Source organism: Salvelinus sp. IW2-2015, linkage group LG8, assembly GCF_002910315.2.
Source record: "Salvelinus sp. IW2-2015 linkage group LG8, ASM291031v2, whole genome shotgun sequence".
Taxonomy (NCBI): domain Eukaryota; kingdom Metazoa; phylum Chordata; class Actinopteri; order Salmoniformes; family Salmonidae; genus Salvelinus; species Salvelinus sp. IW2-2015.
In genome coordinates, this window is record NC_036848.1 from 11704666 (window position 1) to 11719312 (window position 14647).

Consider the following 14647-nt stretch of genomic DNA (forward strand, 5'->3'; position numbering starts at 1 on the left):
AAATAAAATCCATTTTAAATTCGGTCTGTAATAACTAAATATGGATAAAGTCAAGGGGTGTGAATAATTTCCAAATGCACTGTACAGAGCACACTGAATCTTTGAGATCAAAGTCATATTGGTGCCTCTGACAGGCTGAATCGACAACTGGAGGCATATACAATACATTCCATTGATCAAGCAAATAGCTGGATGTTTTTACATAAAACACTTCATTTATTGAGGTGTAAAAAGCGTGGAAGAGAATTCAAGGGACTAAGTAGCCAGCAGATCCGACCTGCTTGTTTACAGCTGTACTAGGGTCAGACAGCATTCCTGTGCAGATTAAGACGAGCCGGCGCCAGACATGGCCCGGAAAACGTATCTCAATCCAGGGATGAGAAATGCATTGTACTCTGAATTGTCCCATTATCCCAACTGTTAAACTAAGAGTGAACGACTGCTACTTCTTCCGGAAAACTGTCCTTTCGTCCTCATGCTAGGTAACAGAAGTCACAGCAGCCATTTTGGAATGACAGTGTTAGTCAATCAGCTCCTTTGTTGTTCAACACGAAATGCCATTCCAAAATGGCTGCTGCGGCTTCTGCTACTAAAACTAGCAGTGTTCAATCTCCGCGGTGTCTTAATCTACACAAGAATGCTGTCCAACCGTGTAAGCAAGCTGGTCAGATCGCCTGGCTATGGATGAACACATCAATACAGGGAATTGGCTTATACAATGTGACAGAATTTAGTTAAAACAAAAATACAATTTCAACAGAAGATTACTGTTGGTCTAACCAGCAAAGGAGAACAGAGATTTGGGGAGTTATTTACGGAGAATAAATGAAGGGGAAACCTAAATACTTCAGCACCTGTTCCTCCACCCACCCTGGGATCCTAAATAACTACAGATCAACACAAATGTATTTTTTTTTTTTTAAATGCTAAGACCATCAACTGCTGGTAAATGTGACTGAAAAGCTCCTGCCTAGGGCCAGTCAACCCACTACATTCGGATCACTGGTCCATATTTCTCAAACCCCAAACCCGACTGCAGCCGAGTCAAATTTGTCACACAGGTCTAGACCTTATCCTCTCTTTCACTTCCTCCATCTGTCTGTACTAATTTACAGGCTGTAGAACTTAAGGCTTCTGTCCATTCCGGCAGAGGAAAGGAACTGAGCATTGTCTCCAAACGCCACGCCGGTCACCAGGCCAGAGTGGTCTGGAAAAAGAGGGAAGACAGACATGATTAAAGATGGGAAAAAGAGCGACATGAAGGTGACTACTGTAAAATGAGGCATGCCATATGACACAGTTTTTGTTAACCATGTGTACATATGTATGAGTTGTTTTATCACTGGTGAGCAAACAAGGTCAGGTGAAGGTTGAATGTGGATAGAAAATGTAAGAGGCTATGAATGTTTCTCACCGCTGAAGTTTAGGACCTCCGACCACTGCTTGCAGATGTACACCCTGATGTCAGATCCACCCACAGCCAAGTACGTACCACTCTGATCAAACACCAGAGACTTAACCTGAGAGAGAGAGAATAAGGTTCCACTGAAAAACTCCACAATAAATAATTATGTTATTCGCAGTAAATTAATTAGCCATATGTGTCCGACAGATGGGGAATACTGTGGCTAGCAGACTGCACGGTCGCTCATTCTCACTTCGTAGTTGTTGTCCAGGGCGATGGTCTTGAAGTTCTTCAGTTTCCTCAGATCCCACAGCTTCACAGAGCTGTCCTGGGCACCTGGAGCAGAGAGAGACTGGGTCAGGTCATGAGAAATACATCACACTGTTTTGACATTACACATCAGATTGTTTATCAATTCAAAGGGCTTTATTGGCATGGGAAACATGTTTACATTGCCAAAGCAAGTGAAGTAGATAATTAAAGTGAAATAAACAAATCAGAAATTAACAGTAAACATTAAACCTACAAGTTTAAAAGGAATAGAGACATTATTATGGCTGTGTACAGTGTTGTAACAATGTTCAAATAGTTACAGTACAATCTATTGGCTCGGTGGTTGGAGAGACTGACCTGTGGCCAGGTAGTATCCGTTCTCAGAGAAGGCGATGGAGGTGACAGGACCGGAGTGACCGGGGAAGTTGGCCACGTTGGTGCGCTCCTTCAGATCCCAGATCTTGATTTGGGAGTCAGCTGTTCCCGTCCCGAAGATCAGACCGTCAGGGTGGAACTGAGCACAAGTCAGAGCTGGGGAGAAGGGGGGATAAATATGTAACAGGGAAAACCGGAACCCAGTTTCCGTACTGTGTCAAGCACAAACACACTTACCAACACCAGCAGCCTCATCAGTGACTTTGGTAAGGACTCGGCCAGTTTGGATGTCAGAGAAGGCCCAGTACTGAGAGAGAGAGAAGAGTATTAACACACATCCAGACCTGCCAACTTTTTAGAGTACCAGACGCACGCGGCAAATTGGAGATTCAAATCGCACACCTAGCAAGTGCCGAATTGGGGTTCTTTCCCAGCACAATCGTGCACGCACTGTTTGTGAGTCTGATCACAATTATAATCAACACTAAAAGCAAAATCATTTTGAAAACAAAAACAAAATGATCAGGTCGACACAGACCGCAAACTGGCTACACAAAGCTTAAGTAGGGAATCTGACCGCTGTTCACTAGGCCACCGCAAAGGGAATCTGACCACTGTTCACTAGGCCACCGCAAAGGGAATCTGACCACGGTTCACTAGGCCACCGCAAAGGGAATGACCACGGTTCACTAGGCCACCGCAAAGGGAATCTGACCACTGTTCACTAGGCCACCGCAAAGGGAATCTGACCATGTTCACTAGGCCACCGCAAAGGGAATCTGACCACTGTTCACTAGGCCACCGCAAAGGGAATCTGACCGCTGTTCACTAGGCCACCGCAAAGGGAACCTGACCACTGTTCACTAGAAGAGTCCTCTGTTTCAGCCAATGTAAAGGTGCCTATTGGATTTCTTTGCAGCGCATAGATCATTTAAGATTTTAGAAATTGATAAAATCTCAAATCTAGTGCCAAGGCATTTTAGAAGCATTGCCTCTATAGATAATACCGGACACTCCATCGTGCAGTCTTCTAAACTCCCCACTCCATTTAAGATGTTTATATTTGATTATACTTTTGTAATGCTTTTTGTGACGCGGATCATAATTAATTACAGTTAGTGTCAGGTTGCGTGATCCTCGTAATATGTGGAAAATACAACTAATGAGACGCAGAATTAAATGTATATCACACTCGCACAAATGAGACCAGTTATTTTTCGTATTTGCATTTAATTTCTTTCACTAGCAAATGAACTGCTGGCACTTTAGAGCCCACTGAATGTCCATCTTAGGTTCGCCAACGTTAGCTTGAAACAATTAGTGTTTACCTTTCCGCAACACACAGTCGAAAGCGATTTGTCCACGTGTTTACGTACAGCTGACAGTCGGCAAACTCAGCATTACAACAAACAGGAGGGGCAGACACGTCCAATAATGATGTATTAATCTCCATGTCCGTTGACACAAACTCCACACATGTCTGTGTTGCAGCTCGAGAATCAGGATGTTACATTTACTCAGTGGATTTACTTTATTAAAACGTAAAAAATAATAATAATCAAGCCCTATTCATTTCTGAGTACTTTTAACTCTGATCTCGTACCTGCGTACATGGACAGAGAATTGCGTAGTTGGTACGCAAAACACGTGCATGTTGGCTGGTCTGCACATCCACCAACACAGAGGTGCCATCATTTACTATTGACAACAGTACAGCTGGTGCATTCTATTCCACAGACCAGGGGACCCGAGTGTTGGGACAATACGATGGGCTTGGGTGCTGGGACAATACGGGGGACTGACCTGGTCCTCGGAGGAGCTAAGCAGGTAGTCTCCGGTGGCGTGAAGTGACAGCCCGGTCACGCTCGCCTCGTGAGCTCTCACCACCTGGACACAGTTGCCCCCGGTAACAGACCACACCCGGATGGTGCTGTCTGGAGAGGCAGAGAACACCACTGACTGGAGAGGAAAGAAAGACAGAAAATATAAATGAATTAAATAGTGTGGAAGGAAATTAGGCAAGTTAGTTGGTGCAGGTTACAAACTAGAACACAGCACATGTTCAACCAGGCCCACAGATCAAGTCATCTTTTAAGTCCTTTACTTAGAATTTCACTGTATGCACAATGCTACTTCATACAGAGGTTCTCTTAGATCCTATGTTCTAGAAGTTCCACCCAAGACAGGTGTATAGACATGTATTGTTACCTGGGAGGGGTGGTAGATGACAGAGGTGACCTTCTTGGTGTGACCCTTGAGGGTGGCGATGATCTGCTCCTCCTTCTTATCAAACACAACCACGTTCTTATCAGCCCCTCCTGGCAACACAGAATACAGTCATCATGTACACTGTTTAGATATGCAAGAAAGAGAGATGTGGGGGAGAGTGAAAAAAAAATGTTTTATAGAGGGTGCTTACCAGTGAGTACTTTGTTAGTATCTGAAGGACAGATGTCCATACACAGGATTCCTGGGACACTGGCACTATGAAGACCCTGAAAGATTCAAAAGAACAGACAGTTTAGGGCAACCTTGGATAATACTCAGCAGCTCAGTCAGTCCAACTACAGGTTACTAGACAGACAGTAGTACTCACAGCGTGGGAAGCCACTTGTCGGTACTTGCTCAGATCCTCAGCCCTGACCAGCTCCTCTGGCACAGTCTTGCCTCTCTGGTTAGGGAGTGAGAAGGGAGGAGTGAGCAAACATAAAGGACTAAATGAGAGGGTGTATTAAAAGATTGAGTGGTTTGATCATTCATCTGTGCCATCCTACAACACATGAGACAACTTCCTGAATGAAAATCTGACCTTCTTTCGCTCTGTGGTAAGGACGGTGGCCTTATCTTGGAGCTGAAAACAGAGCAGGAGAGAAGCAAGAAAGATGTTAATCACAATTCAATGAATCACAAATTCCTTCCCATATTGGGAGGGTCACAGTAATGAGAACACTAATCACACTGGATTAGGAGAGGGGGGAAAAATATCTTACCTTCTGGATGATCTCTGGGGTCATTCCCACCTGCTCACTAACCTCCATGGGTTCCCCACCTGCACCCTGCGAGAGGTAAACCAACACAGAGAAGAGAGAGTTAGAAAAGAGAAAGACAGCATGTATCCTCAGTCTCTGATGGACAGGAATCCTGTTTGATGGATGGGAATCTTGGTCAATCACTCACCCCAGTGGCAGGCTGAGAGGCAGGCATAGCCTGAGGGGCGACCAATCCGGCTTGGGGCTTGAGTGTGGCCAGGGCTGTAGAATGGGAGAATGGGCACAGAGTAAGCATTGGCCTTCACAGGTCAGTGAAGGAGAGAAGATGAGGGGGGAAAAAACGTCAGACTATAGAGAACCCCACCAAGGCTCCCTTGGCTCTCTCTTACCCTCTCTAGCTGCAGTAACCTCCTTTGTGAGACGGGCGATGACTCTGCAGGCTGCGTCATGCTGGTAGAGGGCGTGAGAGAGCTCCTGGCGAGTCGTCTGCAGCTGCTGCCTCAGAGTGAAACTGTGGAGCATCACCGCATCCTTGAAAGAGAGAGAGGGGGAAGACATTGAGGGAGAGATTCAACACGACTGAGGAACAGTACTTGGCTGTAACACTGTTCACAGTCAGACCACAAACTTCTGACGGTCTAGACACTCACCCACTCATCTTGCAGAGACTTGAGTATGGCAGGAATACTGGTAGCGGAGGCAGCCTTTGGTCGGATAGGATGAGACACTGGGCAACAGAAGAAAGGGCAGCAAAAACAATTATTTCTAATCAGTAACTAAATATTTGAAAACACTGAACCCACTTAGTTCTCCTTAAGCCAAAACTAAAATCATTTGATGTGATTGACCCTGCATGATTACGTTAACCGTCTACTCCTGCCCTCTGTTTACCTTTAATATCGATAAGTTGCTCCTCGGACAGTGGTTGGCCGTTCATGGGGTCAACTCCATTCTCCGCGATGAACTTCTCGATCAGTCGGCGCTCGAACACCTGGTTGGACACCGGGGACACGCAGGGGTGCTCCGGGACCTCATTGGAAACTGAGTAGGGGAGGAAGATTAAATCAACGTGGCCTCAGAGCATTCCATATTATTCTGTACACTCAAATTTGTTAAATAAAAACATATTTATAAAAAAAATTATATGTTAAGTATCGTAGTTTCAAAACGTACTGTTACCAATTTGCAAAACGTATGATATGTTACTTTGTCGCTTACGCTAGCTAGGCAGCTAATGCTAACGTTAGATAGCTCTAGGGGTTAAGGTTAGGAGTTAGTACTAAGTAGTTGTAAAGTAGCTAAACAGTAGTAAGTTACTAATCAGCTAAAATGCTAAAGTTGTCCGTGATGAGATTCGAAAACAACCTTTCGGCTGCTATACGTTTGCGTATTCAMATTTCAAAACTAACATAACATATACTATTTTGAGAGTCCCGGATGTACGTTTACTATGTTACGTCTAGTCTATGAGACCAGTCTGAGTAAGTGGATAGTACAATTTTAATATCATGAATAGATCCAATACTGTTACGGTTAACTAATATAGCTAAATAGTAAGCCACCATGAATACCATGTTGTGACAGATTACAATCAACTAGAAGCAAACGTTAGCTTCCTAGCGTTGCACACTGTTAGCTAGCCAATGCTAGCTAGCTCATTTATCGAGAAGCATGTTCAACTTACTTGCGCAAACCAAAGACATCTTTCAAGTGCACGTCCCTCCACAGCCAAGCACGAACCGTTGGTGTTACTTTTGATGCCAAACTATCTTGAAATATTTTGCCTATAAGGCAACTAACGTTATTGTGCCTACTTTATTTTTGGTCCAATTTTGCACGCTGGGGTTTCATTGCCGCTTCAAAAACATTGCATGCTGGGATAGTATCAGTTCTCCAACGCGGGCTCTTCTTCGTTTTGTTTTCAGCTCATTCAAACAGTAATATAAATCACCGCCCCCTAGCGTCATTAAACTAGTTTTATTTTCTTCATCAACATAACATTATTTGAGTCACATACCAATGATACGTTAATAATACACAAGAAAACATTGGGAAAGTATGATGTGAAAATCATATATTGACACACTTTCAGATTGATGCCAATAAAGAATACATACAATGTAAATACCTGGTGAAAATAATAAGTCATATACTCATATGGATGCCATTTTATAGAAATCACTCAAATTTTCTTATTTAACGATATGTTATCTAAAAAAGATAAATTGGTTATTATTGTGTTCATTCATTGGATTAATAGTAGATAACACATGCAGTTAGCTATGCTTTTAGATTGAGAGCCCATTCACTTATCTACTACAAAATCTTCAAATTCCTCATCTCTTCTTTAACCTTGCCTACCATCCTAATGTAACAATATAATTACACACATTACAGTAAATATACAGACATCTATGGTTAAAATGTGTCGTCCTGAGGGTTCGAGGTAGGTAGCAGCAAAGTAATTGTCGGGTTGAGTTCTAGGAACATTAACTGTCCAGTCGTACAAATTAATGATATTCCAAATGCAGAATATTGCTCATCTCATGCTTAAAATGAATGATAATGAAATGATCATACATACATTACATGAAGTAATACTCAATACTCAAACAGGAAGGCACTTTTTGAGTATTGAGTATTAGGCACTATAGTGACAAAATTCAGCCATGAACAGAAATATATATATATATGATCATATCTCCCTCCACTATTTTCTCTGCTCCCTTTCTTTACCTGCGTTCACTCTTCTTCTCTGTGCTTTTATAAGAAGTTGAGTTTGTCAGAAGTGTAGATGCTGCAAGTCTCAGAGGTATCCGTGTCCAGTGGAAGTGTGGAGAAGTAGTCTTCTGCTTTCCTCCATCTCTCCTCGACTCCCTCTTTCTTGATCCGGAACTGAAAACAGTCTTCAGATGAGTGGAGGCAGTCGGAGGCGCCAGCGACAGAAAAGGAGATCACCCTCTCACTGCCAGCACTCTCCTGAGGAGTGAGAGTCAATGATAAAAAGAAAGAATAGAATATACCTGTCTATTGTGAGACAGAATATAGAAATTACAGAATGTATTTACCTCTCCACTGGGAGTGTGAGTAGTGGCAGTCTCAACTCTAAGTCGGTCTGTCTCCTGTTGTCTCCCAGTCCTCACTGGCTCAGGGGAGGGCTGTGGTGCACTGTCCACTACAAGTGGTGCGCTGTCCCCAACAGGAGTGTATCCCTGAAACAGACACACGTAATAATGAAATTAAGAAAGGTAAAAAGAAAAACATAAGACAGAGCCTACATTTACAACTTCACCGTCTACCTACAGAATGTGTAGGTCTGGGGCTCCATATTTTTGGTGTTCCAATCTGCTGTGAATGACCGTAAAAACCATAGGGCTGGGGGCTGGGCGGACTGTAGTCCTGCAGGCGACATAAATAAAACTACTATGTAATTATCACAACCACTACACTGAATATACCAAACATTAGGAACACCTTCCTAATATTGAGTTGTATATTCAGCATAGACACACAGGGGAACACACAGGAAGATAAACATAAACCATCCACAGATAAGCTGTATGTGACCCATGACCCAATTTAAATATGGAAGGAACTGATGCCTGACGAAATTCAGACTGTCGCAAAAGACTGGTTCTATTTTTACTCTGACACTCACTTCAGAATGCGATAACATCATACAGTTGAAATAGATGGACAACATAGTACCATGACAACAGGCTCACAGCATTGCGCACACACAAACCCTGGAATAACCCCACCATATTGCTTCTACCTTCCAAGCTCACACATAACTCTCACTCTACAGCCGTCACCTGGACATTGACTCTTGGCGGGTTAGCTGCGGGTGTGTGGTGACCTCTTAGGCCATTGATGATCATAGTGAGGCTGCAGTTAGGGTAGCGCTTCATAAACAGGATGAAACCAGCCAAAGTCACAAACATGCCAGAAGGGACGCTGATGGACTTGAGGACAGCTCTCCATCTAGCAGTCTTATCTGGAGAAAGAAAAAAAGAATTGGTAGAGCCATAGATACAAAGGGTGTGTGAAAGAAAATAAATTAAGGGAAAGGGGGATACCTAGCCAGTTGCACATCTGAATGCATTCAACCGAAATGTGACTTCCGCATTTATCCCAACCCCTCTGAATCAGAGAGGAAGAGCTCTGCATCACGTAAAGGGAAAAGCTGTTGCTCACAGACACACACACGATCACTGTCTCTCACCGACCACATGGACAACGGTAGACGACACCAGGTTGCCATCCTGATCTCGAATCTCATACATCCCATCATGCTTTGCACTCAGCCTGGTGATGACCACCTCGTTGACAGTCCTATTTCTCCCCAGAGAGATGAGGCCCCAGTACCGGGAGTCCTGATCCACGATATGCCCGTCCCTGATCAGCTGCACGGGGCGGGAGTACCGGGAGTCAAGGGGAACATTGGAGGGGTTGGACGGGTGCAGGGAGGGGGTAAAAATGAGGTGGACATGAGGGACAGGGAGAAACAGGGGAAGGTTTAGCGACTCCTTGAAGAAGCGGGTGACATTGAAGGTGTGCCCTGCACCCACACAGGTGATAATGAGGAGCGAGAAAGAGAGTATGGGAAAGAGTGGAGAGGAATGAGGATGGTGAGGGACATCCAGATGAAAGAAAGAATCAGATAGATACAAGCATTAAGTGTCAGTTTGGACAATTGATCAGACTGCTCTAAAAACGAATATCGCTTTCTCACCTCCATCGCTCTCTTAACCCTCCATCTAGATATTTTTGACATTTCCAGTGCTCACCATTGACAGTGAGTTTGCTCCGGGAGATTACTTTCCCATTCTCGTCTCTGATGGTGTAGTTTCCCTGGTCTGCCTGGGTCACCCTCTCTGCCACCCAGACCCTCCCGTCCGACCCCAGCCTCCCCCGGCCCGCCTCACTGGTCTCGAGGTCTGTCCGGTTCCACAGTACCACCGGCTGGGAATCAGGGGGGGAGCCCCGGGGTGAAAACTCCAGCAGGGAGCCATCTTTAGGGATGTTGTGCTGAAAAGTCTCCCCATAGCCCCGTCGGAAGGTTTTTATACATTCTGAGAAAGGGAGAAAGAGAGAGAGATGACATTGAGAGAGTTCTAAAATGTTTCAAATGTCATACAATCAATTTCAACAGATATAATTAATCATTATATAATATTATAGAGAAAGAAACATACAGTTGGGAAAAAAATTGAGAAAGAGGTGGAGAGCGGTAGTCCCCGAGGCTGAGTTGTACCTGAGACAGTGAGGCGAACGGTCTCATCTGTGAATCCAGAGGACAGCTTGATAGAGTAGAGTCCCTGGTCACTGTGTGTGACGTCCTTCAACAGCAATGTTCTATCTTTGGTCCACTCAAACCGCGAGTCCTTCAACTACAAGACACAATAGCAATGCTTAGCATACAGGAACATGCTGTACACATGCTGTACACACGCTAGTGTACCTACATTGTTATTCTCCAGTAGCACTCTTCTTGGTCCTGGAGGGTAGCTGGGGGTAAAGGTCACAATCCTTGACCCTGAGTAGACCGGCAGGCGGAACTCTTGTCCAGAACACACTATCTGGAAGTCTTCATTCCAGCCTGAAAAAGAGAGGGACAAATAGAGGGAGGCAGAATGACATGTAACACATTGATAGGAAATGAAATGATCAAAATAAAAAAATTGAATTTTTACAAATCCATGTGTGACTTTTTGAGGATTGAAAAACAACCAGTGATACTGACAAAGAAAAGCTACGGGGAGAGAGAGGGGAATCCAATTCTACTACTGTAAAGTAAATCCCTGGTTGAACAACCATCTACGACTGGAACCAACAGCTATAATACTAAAATGGCAACAACAAACAACTCACCCAAAGAGACAGGGATGCTGAGAAGGGCACTCAGTAGGATAGAGAGGTGCATTTTCTGAGGACAGACACAAGACAGCTGTAGAGACACACCCACTGGGTCAGAGTTTAACTGTATAGCTGGTTCTAATTACATCTCACTTGTATCCTTCAAAATAAAGCCTACTTCATAATCTATGGAAGATTTGTTATACATATTTTAACATAGTTGAATATGTGTTAGACGTAATAGATGTTAGAAAGTGGACAGAAAATGTGTTGTGCAATACAATAAGCTAACAGTACGGTATTCCAACAATTAATCTAGTACATGATGAACATTTACAACTAGGCTACAGAAAACAAGAATAGGATTGTCCATGATTCATGGCCCATGAAACATTGTTTCATCGCTGCTCTCCTTTTCGACAGTGGAGTTTATCGAAGAACATCACCAAGGTGACTTGGTCCACAGAGCTAGTGGACTACTGTACAGTCAATTGAACACTACAATTGTCATTCACCCCACTCCCCACAATTACCGAGCCAGCAAACACTGTTCACCATCAATCAACTACACAAGGGGGTGCTAAAAGTCTATCTTTAGAATGTTGCACTGCTAATTTCACACGACCTGTGATGCTGATATTTTTCGCTGAATATTGGCTTAGAGTATTAGGCTATTATCGACGACATTAAACTGATGCACTACGACAAAATATTTTCCAGTAAGCTACTTATCGGAGCAATTTCTTACAATCAACATTGAATAAAATGCAGATGTATTAGATGCCCATATTTGCACTCACCTATGCACGACGGCAAAATATACAGTGCTAATATTTTATATTATTGTATTGCAAGCCCATGTAGTGAATGAGCCAAGCAGCGTAAACCTAATTAACTGCGTATTCTTTGGAGAGGTTCTTCTTCTCTGGTATAATGGCATTTGCAACAATTGGTGGATATGCATGTCGCCACCTACTGTACGGCTGGATAACACGATCCCTAAAAATGGAAAATGCGGTGTAAAAATATTCATACAAACGATCAAAAATAAAATTAAACTAATCAAAATCAATCTGCTTTACTCCCTACACAGACTCAGAAGGAGCCTGGAAGGTCGTGAGTGAGGTTGTTTCCTATGCTGCTACTTGTTCTTAGGTTAGCGTTCCAGGTCGTCTTTTTAAAATCAGATTTCACACAAGGACTGGAATGTTGCACTGGCCACTCATTAATCGCAATCTTCTAATGCGCAGTGCAACTAGACAATTATGACCTGGAACGCTATCAAGGTGCTGCGCAGATTATCATAAATCACCCCAATTTGCAGATAGTGGGTTTATGAAATTATATACAGCACAGGCAGGGCACTGTTCACAAACAGACCCCACAGAGCTATCTTTTGGGTGAAATACCACAATGTGCAATCACAGCAACAATTTGTGACCGTTTGCCACAAGAAAAGGGCAACGAGTGAAGAACAAACGCCATTGTAAATACAACCTATGTTTAAGTTTTATTTTCCCTTTAGTGCTTTAACTATTTGCACATCATTACAACACTGTATATAGACATAATGACATTTGAAATGTCTTTATTCTTTTGGAATTTTTGTGAGTGTAATGTTTACTGTTCATTTTTTGTTTAATTCACGTTTGTTTATCTATTTCACTTGATTTGGCAATGTAAACATATGTTTTCCATGCCAATAAAGACATTGAAATTGAGTGTCAATTTGTAGGTAAGTGAATGGAAGAGTGTCCTCCCCTCCTCCATAGCCACCTTTCAACGAGGATAGTCATGTGGATCATATACCTGAGTCCTTTGCGGAAGAGTTTTGAAATATCAGCTTTTGTTTTGTCGGAAGACAAACGTATGCACACTTTTAAAAACAATATGCTATTTATCTTTTTATCTATACAATGTCTTGTACAACTAACTTAATGATACACTATGCAGAATTCGCTCTGCCATTTCCTGGTTGCTAAAATTTGAATAGTCTATTTGACAAAACAAGCAAGTATAGTATGTTGTTATGCAGGTGCGTCAAACTCTTTCCATTGAGGGCCTCGTGTCCGCAGTTTTTTCGTTTTTCCTTTCAATTAAGATGAGGGGAGTTATATACTAATTAGTGACCTTAATTAATAAAGTACAAGAGAGGAGCGAAAACCTGCAAACACTCGGCCCTTCGTGGAATAAGTTTGACACTTGGTGTAGAGAATCTTTGTATCATCTAAATCGCTGAGAACTATATTTTCCACAACCAAAAATATTGTATTTTCAGCTGTATGAAGCGGGTGTACAAAACCAAAAGACACAAAACTGAAACTTACGAACGGGAAGCATAGAAATAGCGCACATAGAACAGATGTACCGCTTCTTAGACTTGCTTTCAATGACAGATCTATAACTTACATTTATATGGGAATTTTGTTGGGTCGCCAAAAAGTTACATACTACAGCTTTAATTTGTTATTACTTTAAACATATATTTTTGGTCCCACCCCTGTAAACATAATTTTCAAGTACAGAAGCAGAGTCTCATTTCATTAAGTGCATTTTCCTCAACCTTCCCTCACTTTGCCAGCCTGACTTCACAGCTTTCCCTATGCTGGGTCAAGTGGGCGTGTACCCACGTGAAACACATTACAGGGAAAGCTGTGACGTCAGGTGGACTTCAGTCAGGTGGTAGCCAGACTACCTTCCTGTCGACTCTTTTCAATAACCTTCAAACTTTTTCGAAATGAGGAGAGAGTATGCTGGAGTCAAATATTTCGGATTGAGAAAAGTCCTTGGGCATTAAAAGTGATCTCAAATAGAGTGCCACTGTATGTGACATAATACCCATAAAACTTAGCAGTCAAACAGGGAAATGGTTCCAATTGTTTTTCCACCATTCATTTTTCCCATAGGGGATTTTAGAAACACTTAAAATAAGGGCTGTGTTTTGTGTAGGCGTACCCTAGTGTGATGTTTTGATAACCGTGTAAATCTCTCTAGGACAAGGTGACTTTTATCAATATATTTCCCTATATTCACCCCCTAAAAATTAAATGCTAATTAGCTGCTAATGTGGCTATCATAAAGAACTACAAATGCCATGATGATTTGGCAAATGTAAGAATCTATGGAAAGGTAAGAATCTCTGGATTAACTGTCTAATGTTAGCAAAGGTGTCAGCTAGAGATGACATGCATGAGCTTGCAGGGATTTGTAGTTTTACATGATGCCTACTTTTACGCTAATTAGCATTTTCGAATCTGAGAGTAAATGGAGCCGAATATAATGACAAAAGTCACCTTGTCTAAGTGAGATTTACATGGTAGAGTTCGTGCCCCCCTCACACATCGGATGTCCTTGTCAATCATCCAACATGTATGGGTGTGTTCATTATGGCAAATAGTCATCACAAATATCATCACAAATAGTGCAATCTAAAACTCCCATGCAGTGTTTTTTTAAGGTGGAATGGGGGTAATGCTGTGCTATTTGAATGTTTTGACAATGAAAAGACTGACCTTAAATACATGGCAAAGGAGAGTTATCACAAAATGGCATTGAACAAGGACTGCAACTGTTGATGATTATTTAAAATTCTGACATAGCCTAGGTGTATTCACTAGAAACAAAAAGAAATCAAACAGAGAGGGACCTACCTCAAGATCTCCAAACTCGTTTCGTTGCAAAATGTTTTCGCTATGGTGTGCATTAGTCTAATGAATACACCCTAGGTCTTGACATCTGAAAGTAA

General features: G+C 42.6%; 2 protein-coding genes across 3 annotated transcripts; both read right to left on the reverse strand.

The window, feature by feature from the left end:
• Positions 1-193: 193 nt before the first annotated feature.
• On the reverse strand, positions 194-6976 carry LOC111967406 (pre-mRNA-processing factor 19). Its single transcript, XM_023992387.2, has 16 exons — positions 6728-6976; positions 5935-6084; positions 5694-5770; positions 5433-5574; positions 5231-5304; positions 5044-5109; positions 4863-4904; positions 4650-4724; positions 4473-4548; positions 4262-4371; positions 3857-4012; positions 2291-2360; positions 2036-2209; positions 1659-1741; positions 1415-1520; positions 194-1207 (listed from the first exon to the last, which is right to left on the reverse strand). Exons 1-16 carry the CDS (start codon positions 6744-6746, stop codon positions 1110-1112), a joined length of 1518 nt encoding a protein of 505 aa, XP_023848155.1. The 5' UTR covers positions 6747-6976; the 3' UTR covers positions 194-1109.
• Positions 6977-7005: 29 nt separating this feature from the next.
• Positions 7006-11992, reverse strand: LOC111967405 (uncharacterized). 2 transcript variants are annotated; one of them, XM_023992384.2, is made up of 10 exons: positions 11703-11992; positions 10918-10972; positions 10512-10645; positions 10301-10436; positions 9834-10118; positions 9269-9604; positions 8859-9040; positions 8347-8442; positions 8112-8255; positions 7006-8022 (listed from the first exon to the last, which is right to left on the reverse strand). In XM_023992384.2, exons 2-10 carry the CDS (start codon positions 10967-10969, stop codon positions 7807-7809), a joined length of 1581 nt encoding a protein of 526 aa, XP_023848152.1. In that variant the 5' UTR covers positions 10970-10972; positions 11703-11992; the 3' UTR covers positions 7006-7806. The 2 variants fall into 2 exon arrangements, with proteins under 2 accessions (XP_023848152.1, XP_023848153.1); XM_023992385.2 differs by having other exon boundaries at positions 10918-10993.
• Positions 11993-14647: the final 2655 nt, after the last annotated feature.

Excerpts from the sequence above, each read along its gene's own strand:
- LOC111967406 (XM_023992387.2), bottom strand. Across the intron at positions 4,372-4,472 it reads TACTAACAAAGTACTCACTG|GAGGGGCTGATAAGAACGTG; the intron begins GTAAGCACCCTC and ends CTGTGTTGCCAG. Across the intron at positions 1,742-2,035 it reads CGGATACTACCTGGCCACAG|GTGCCCAGGACAGCTCTGTG; the intron begins GTCAGTCTCTCC and ends TCTCTGCTCCAG.
- LOC111967405 (XM_023992384.2), bottom strand. The coding sequence starts at position 10,969 with ATGCACCTCTCTATCCTACTGAGTGCCCTTCTCAGCATCCCTGTCTCT. Across the intron at positions 9,605-9,833 it reads GAGCAAACTCACTGTCAATG|GGCACACCTTCAATGTCACC; the intron begins GTGAGCACTGGA and ends GTGTGGGTGCAG. Across the intron at positions 9,041-9,268 it reads TACCGTTGTCCATGTGGTCG|ATAAGACTGCTAGATGGAGA; the intron begins GTGAGAGACAGT and ends TTCTTTCTCCAG.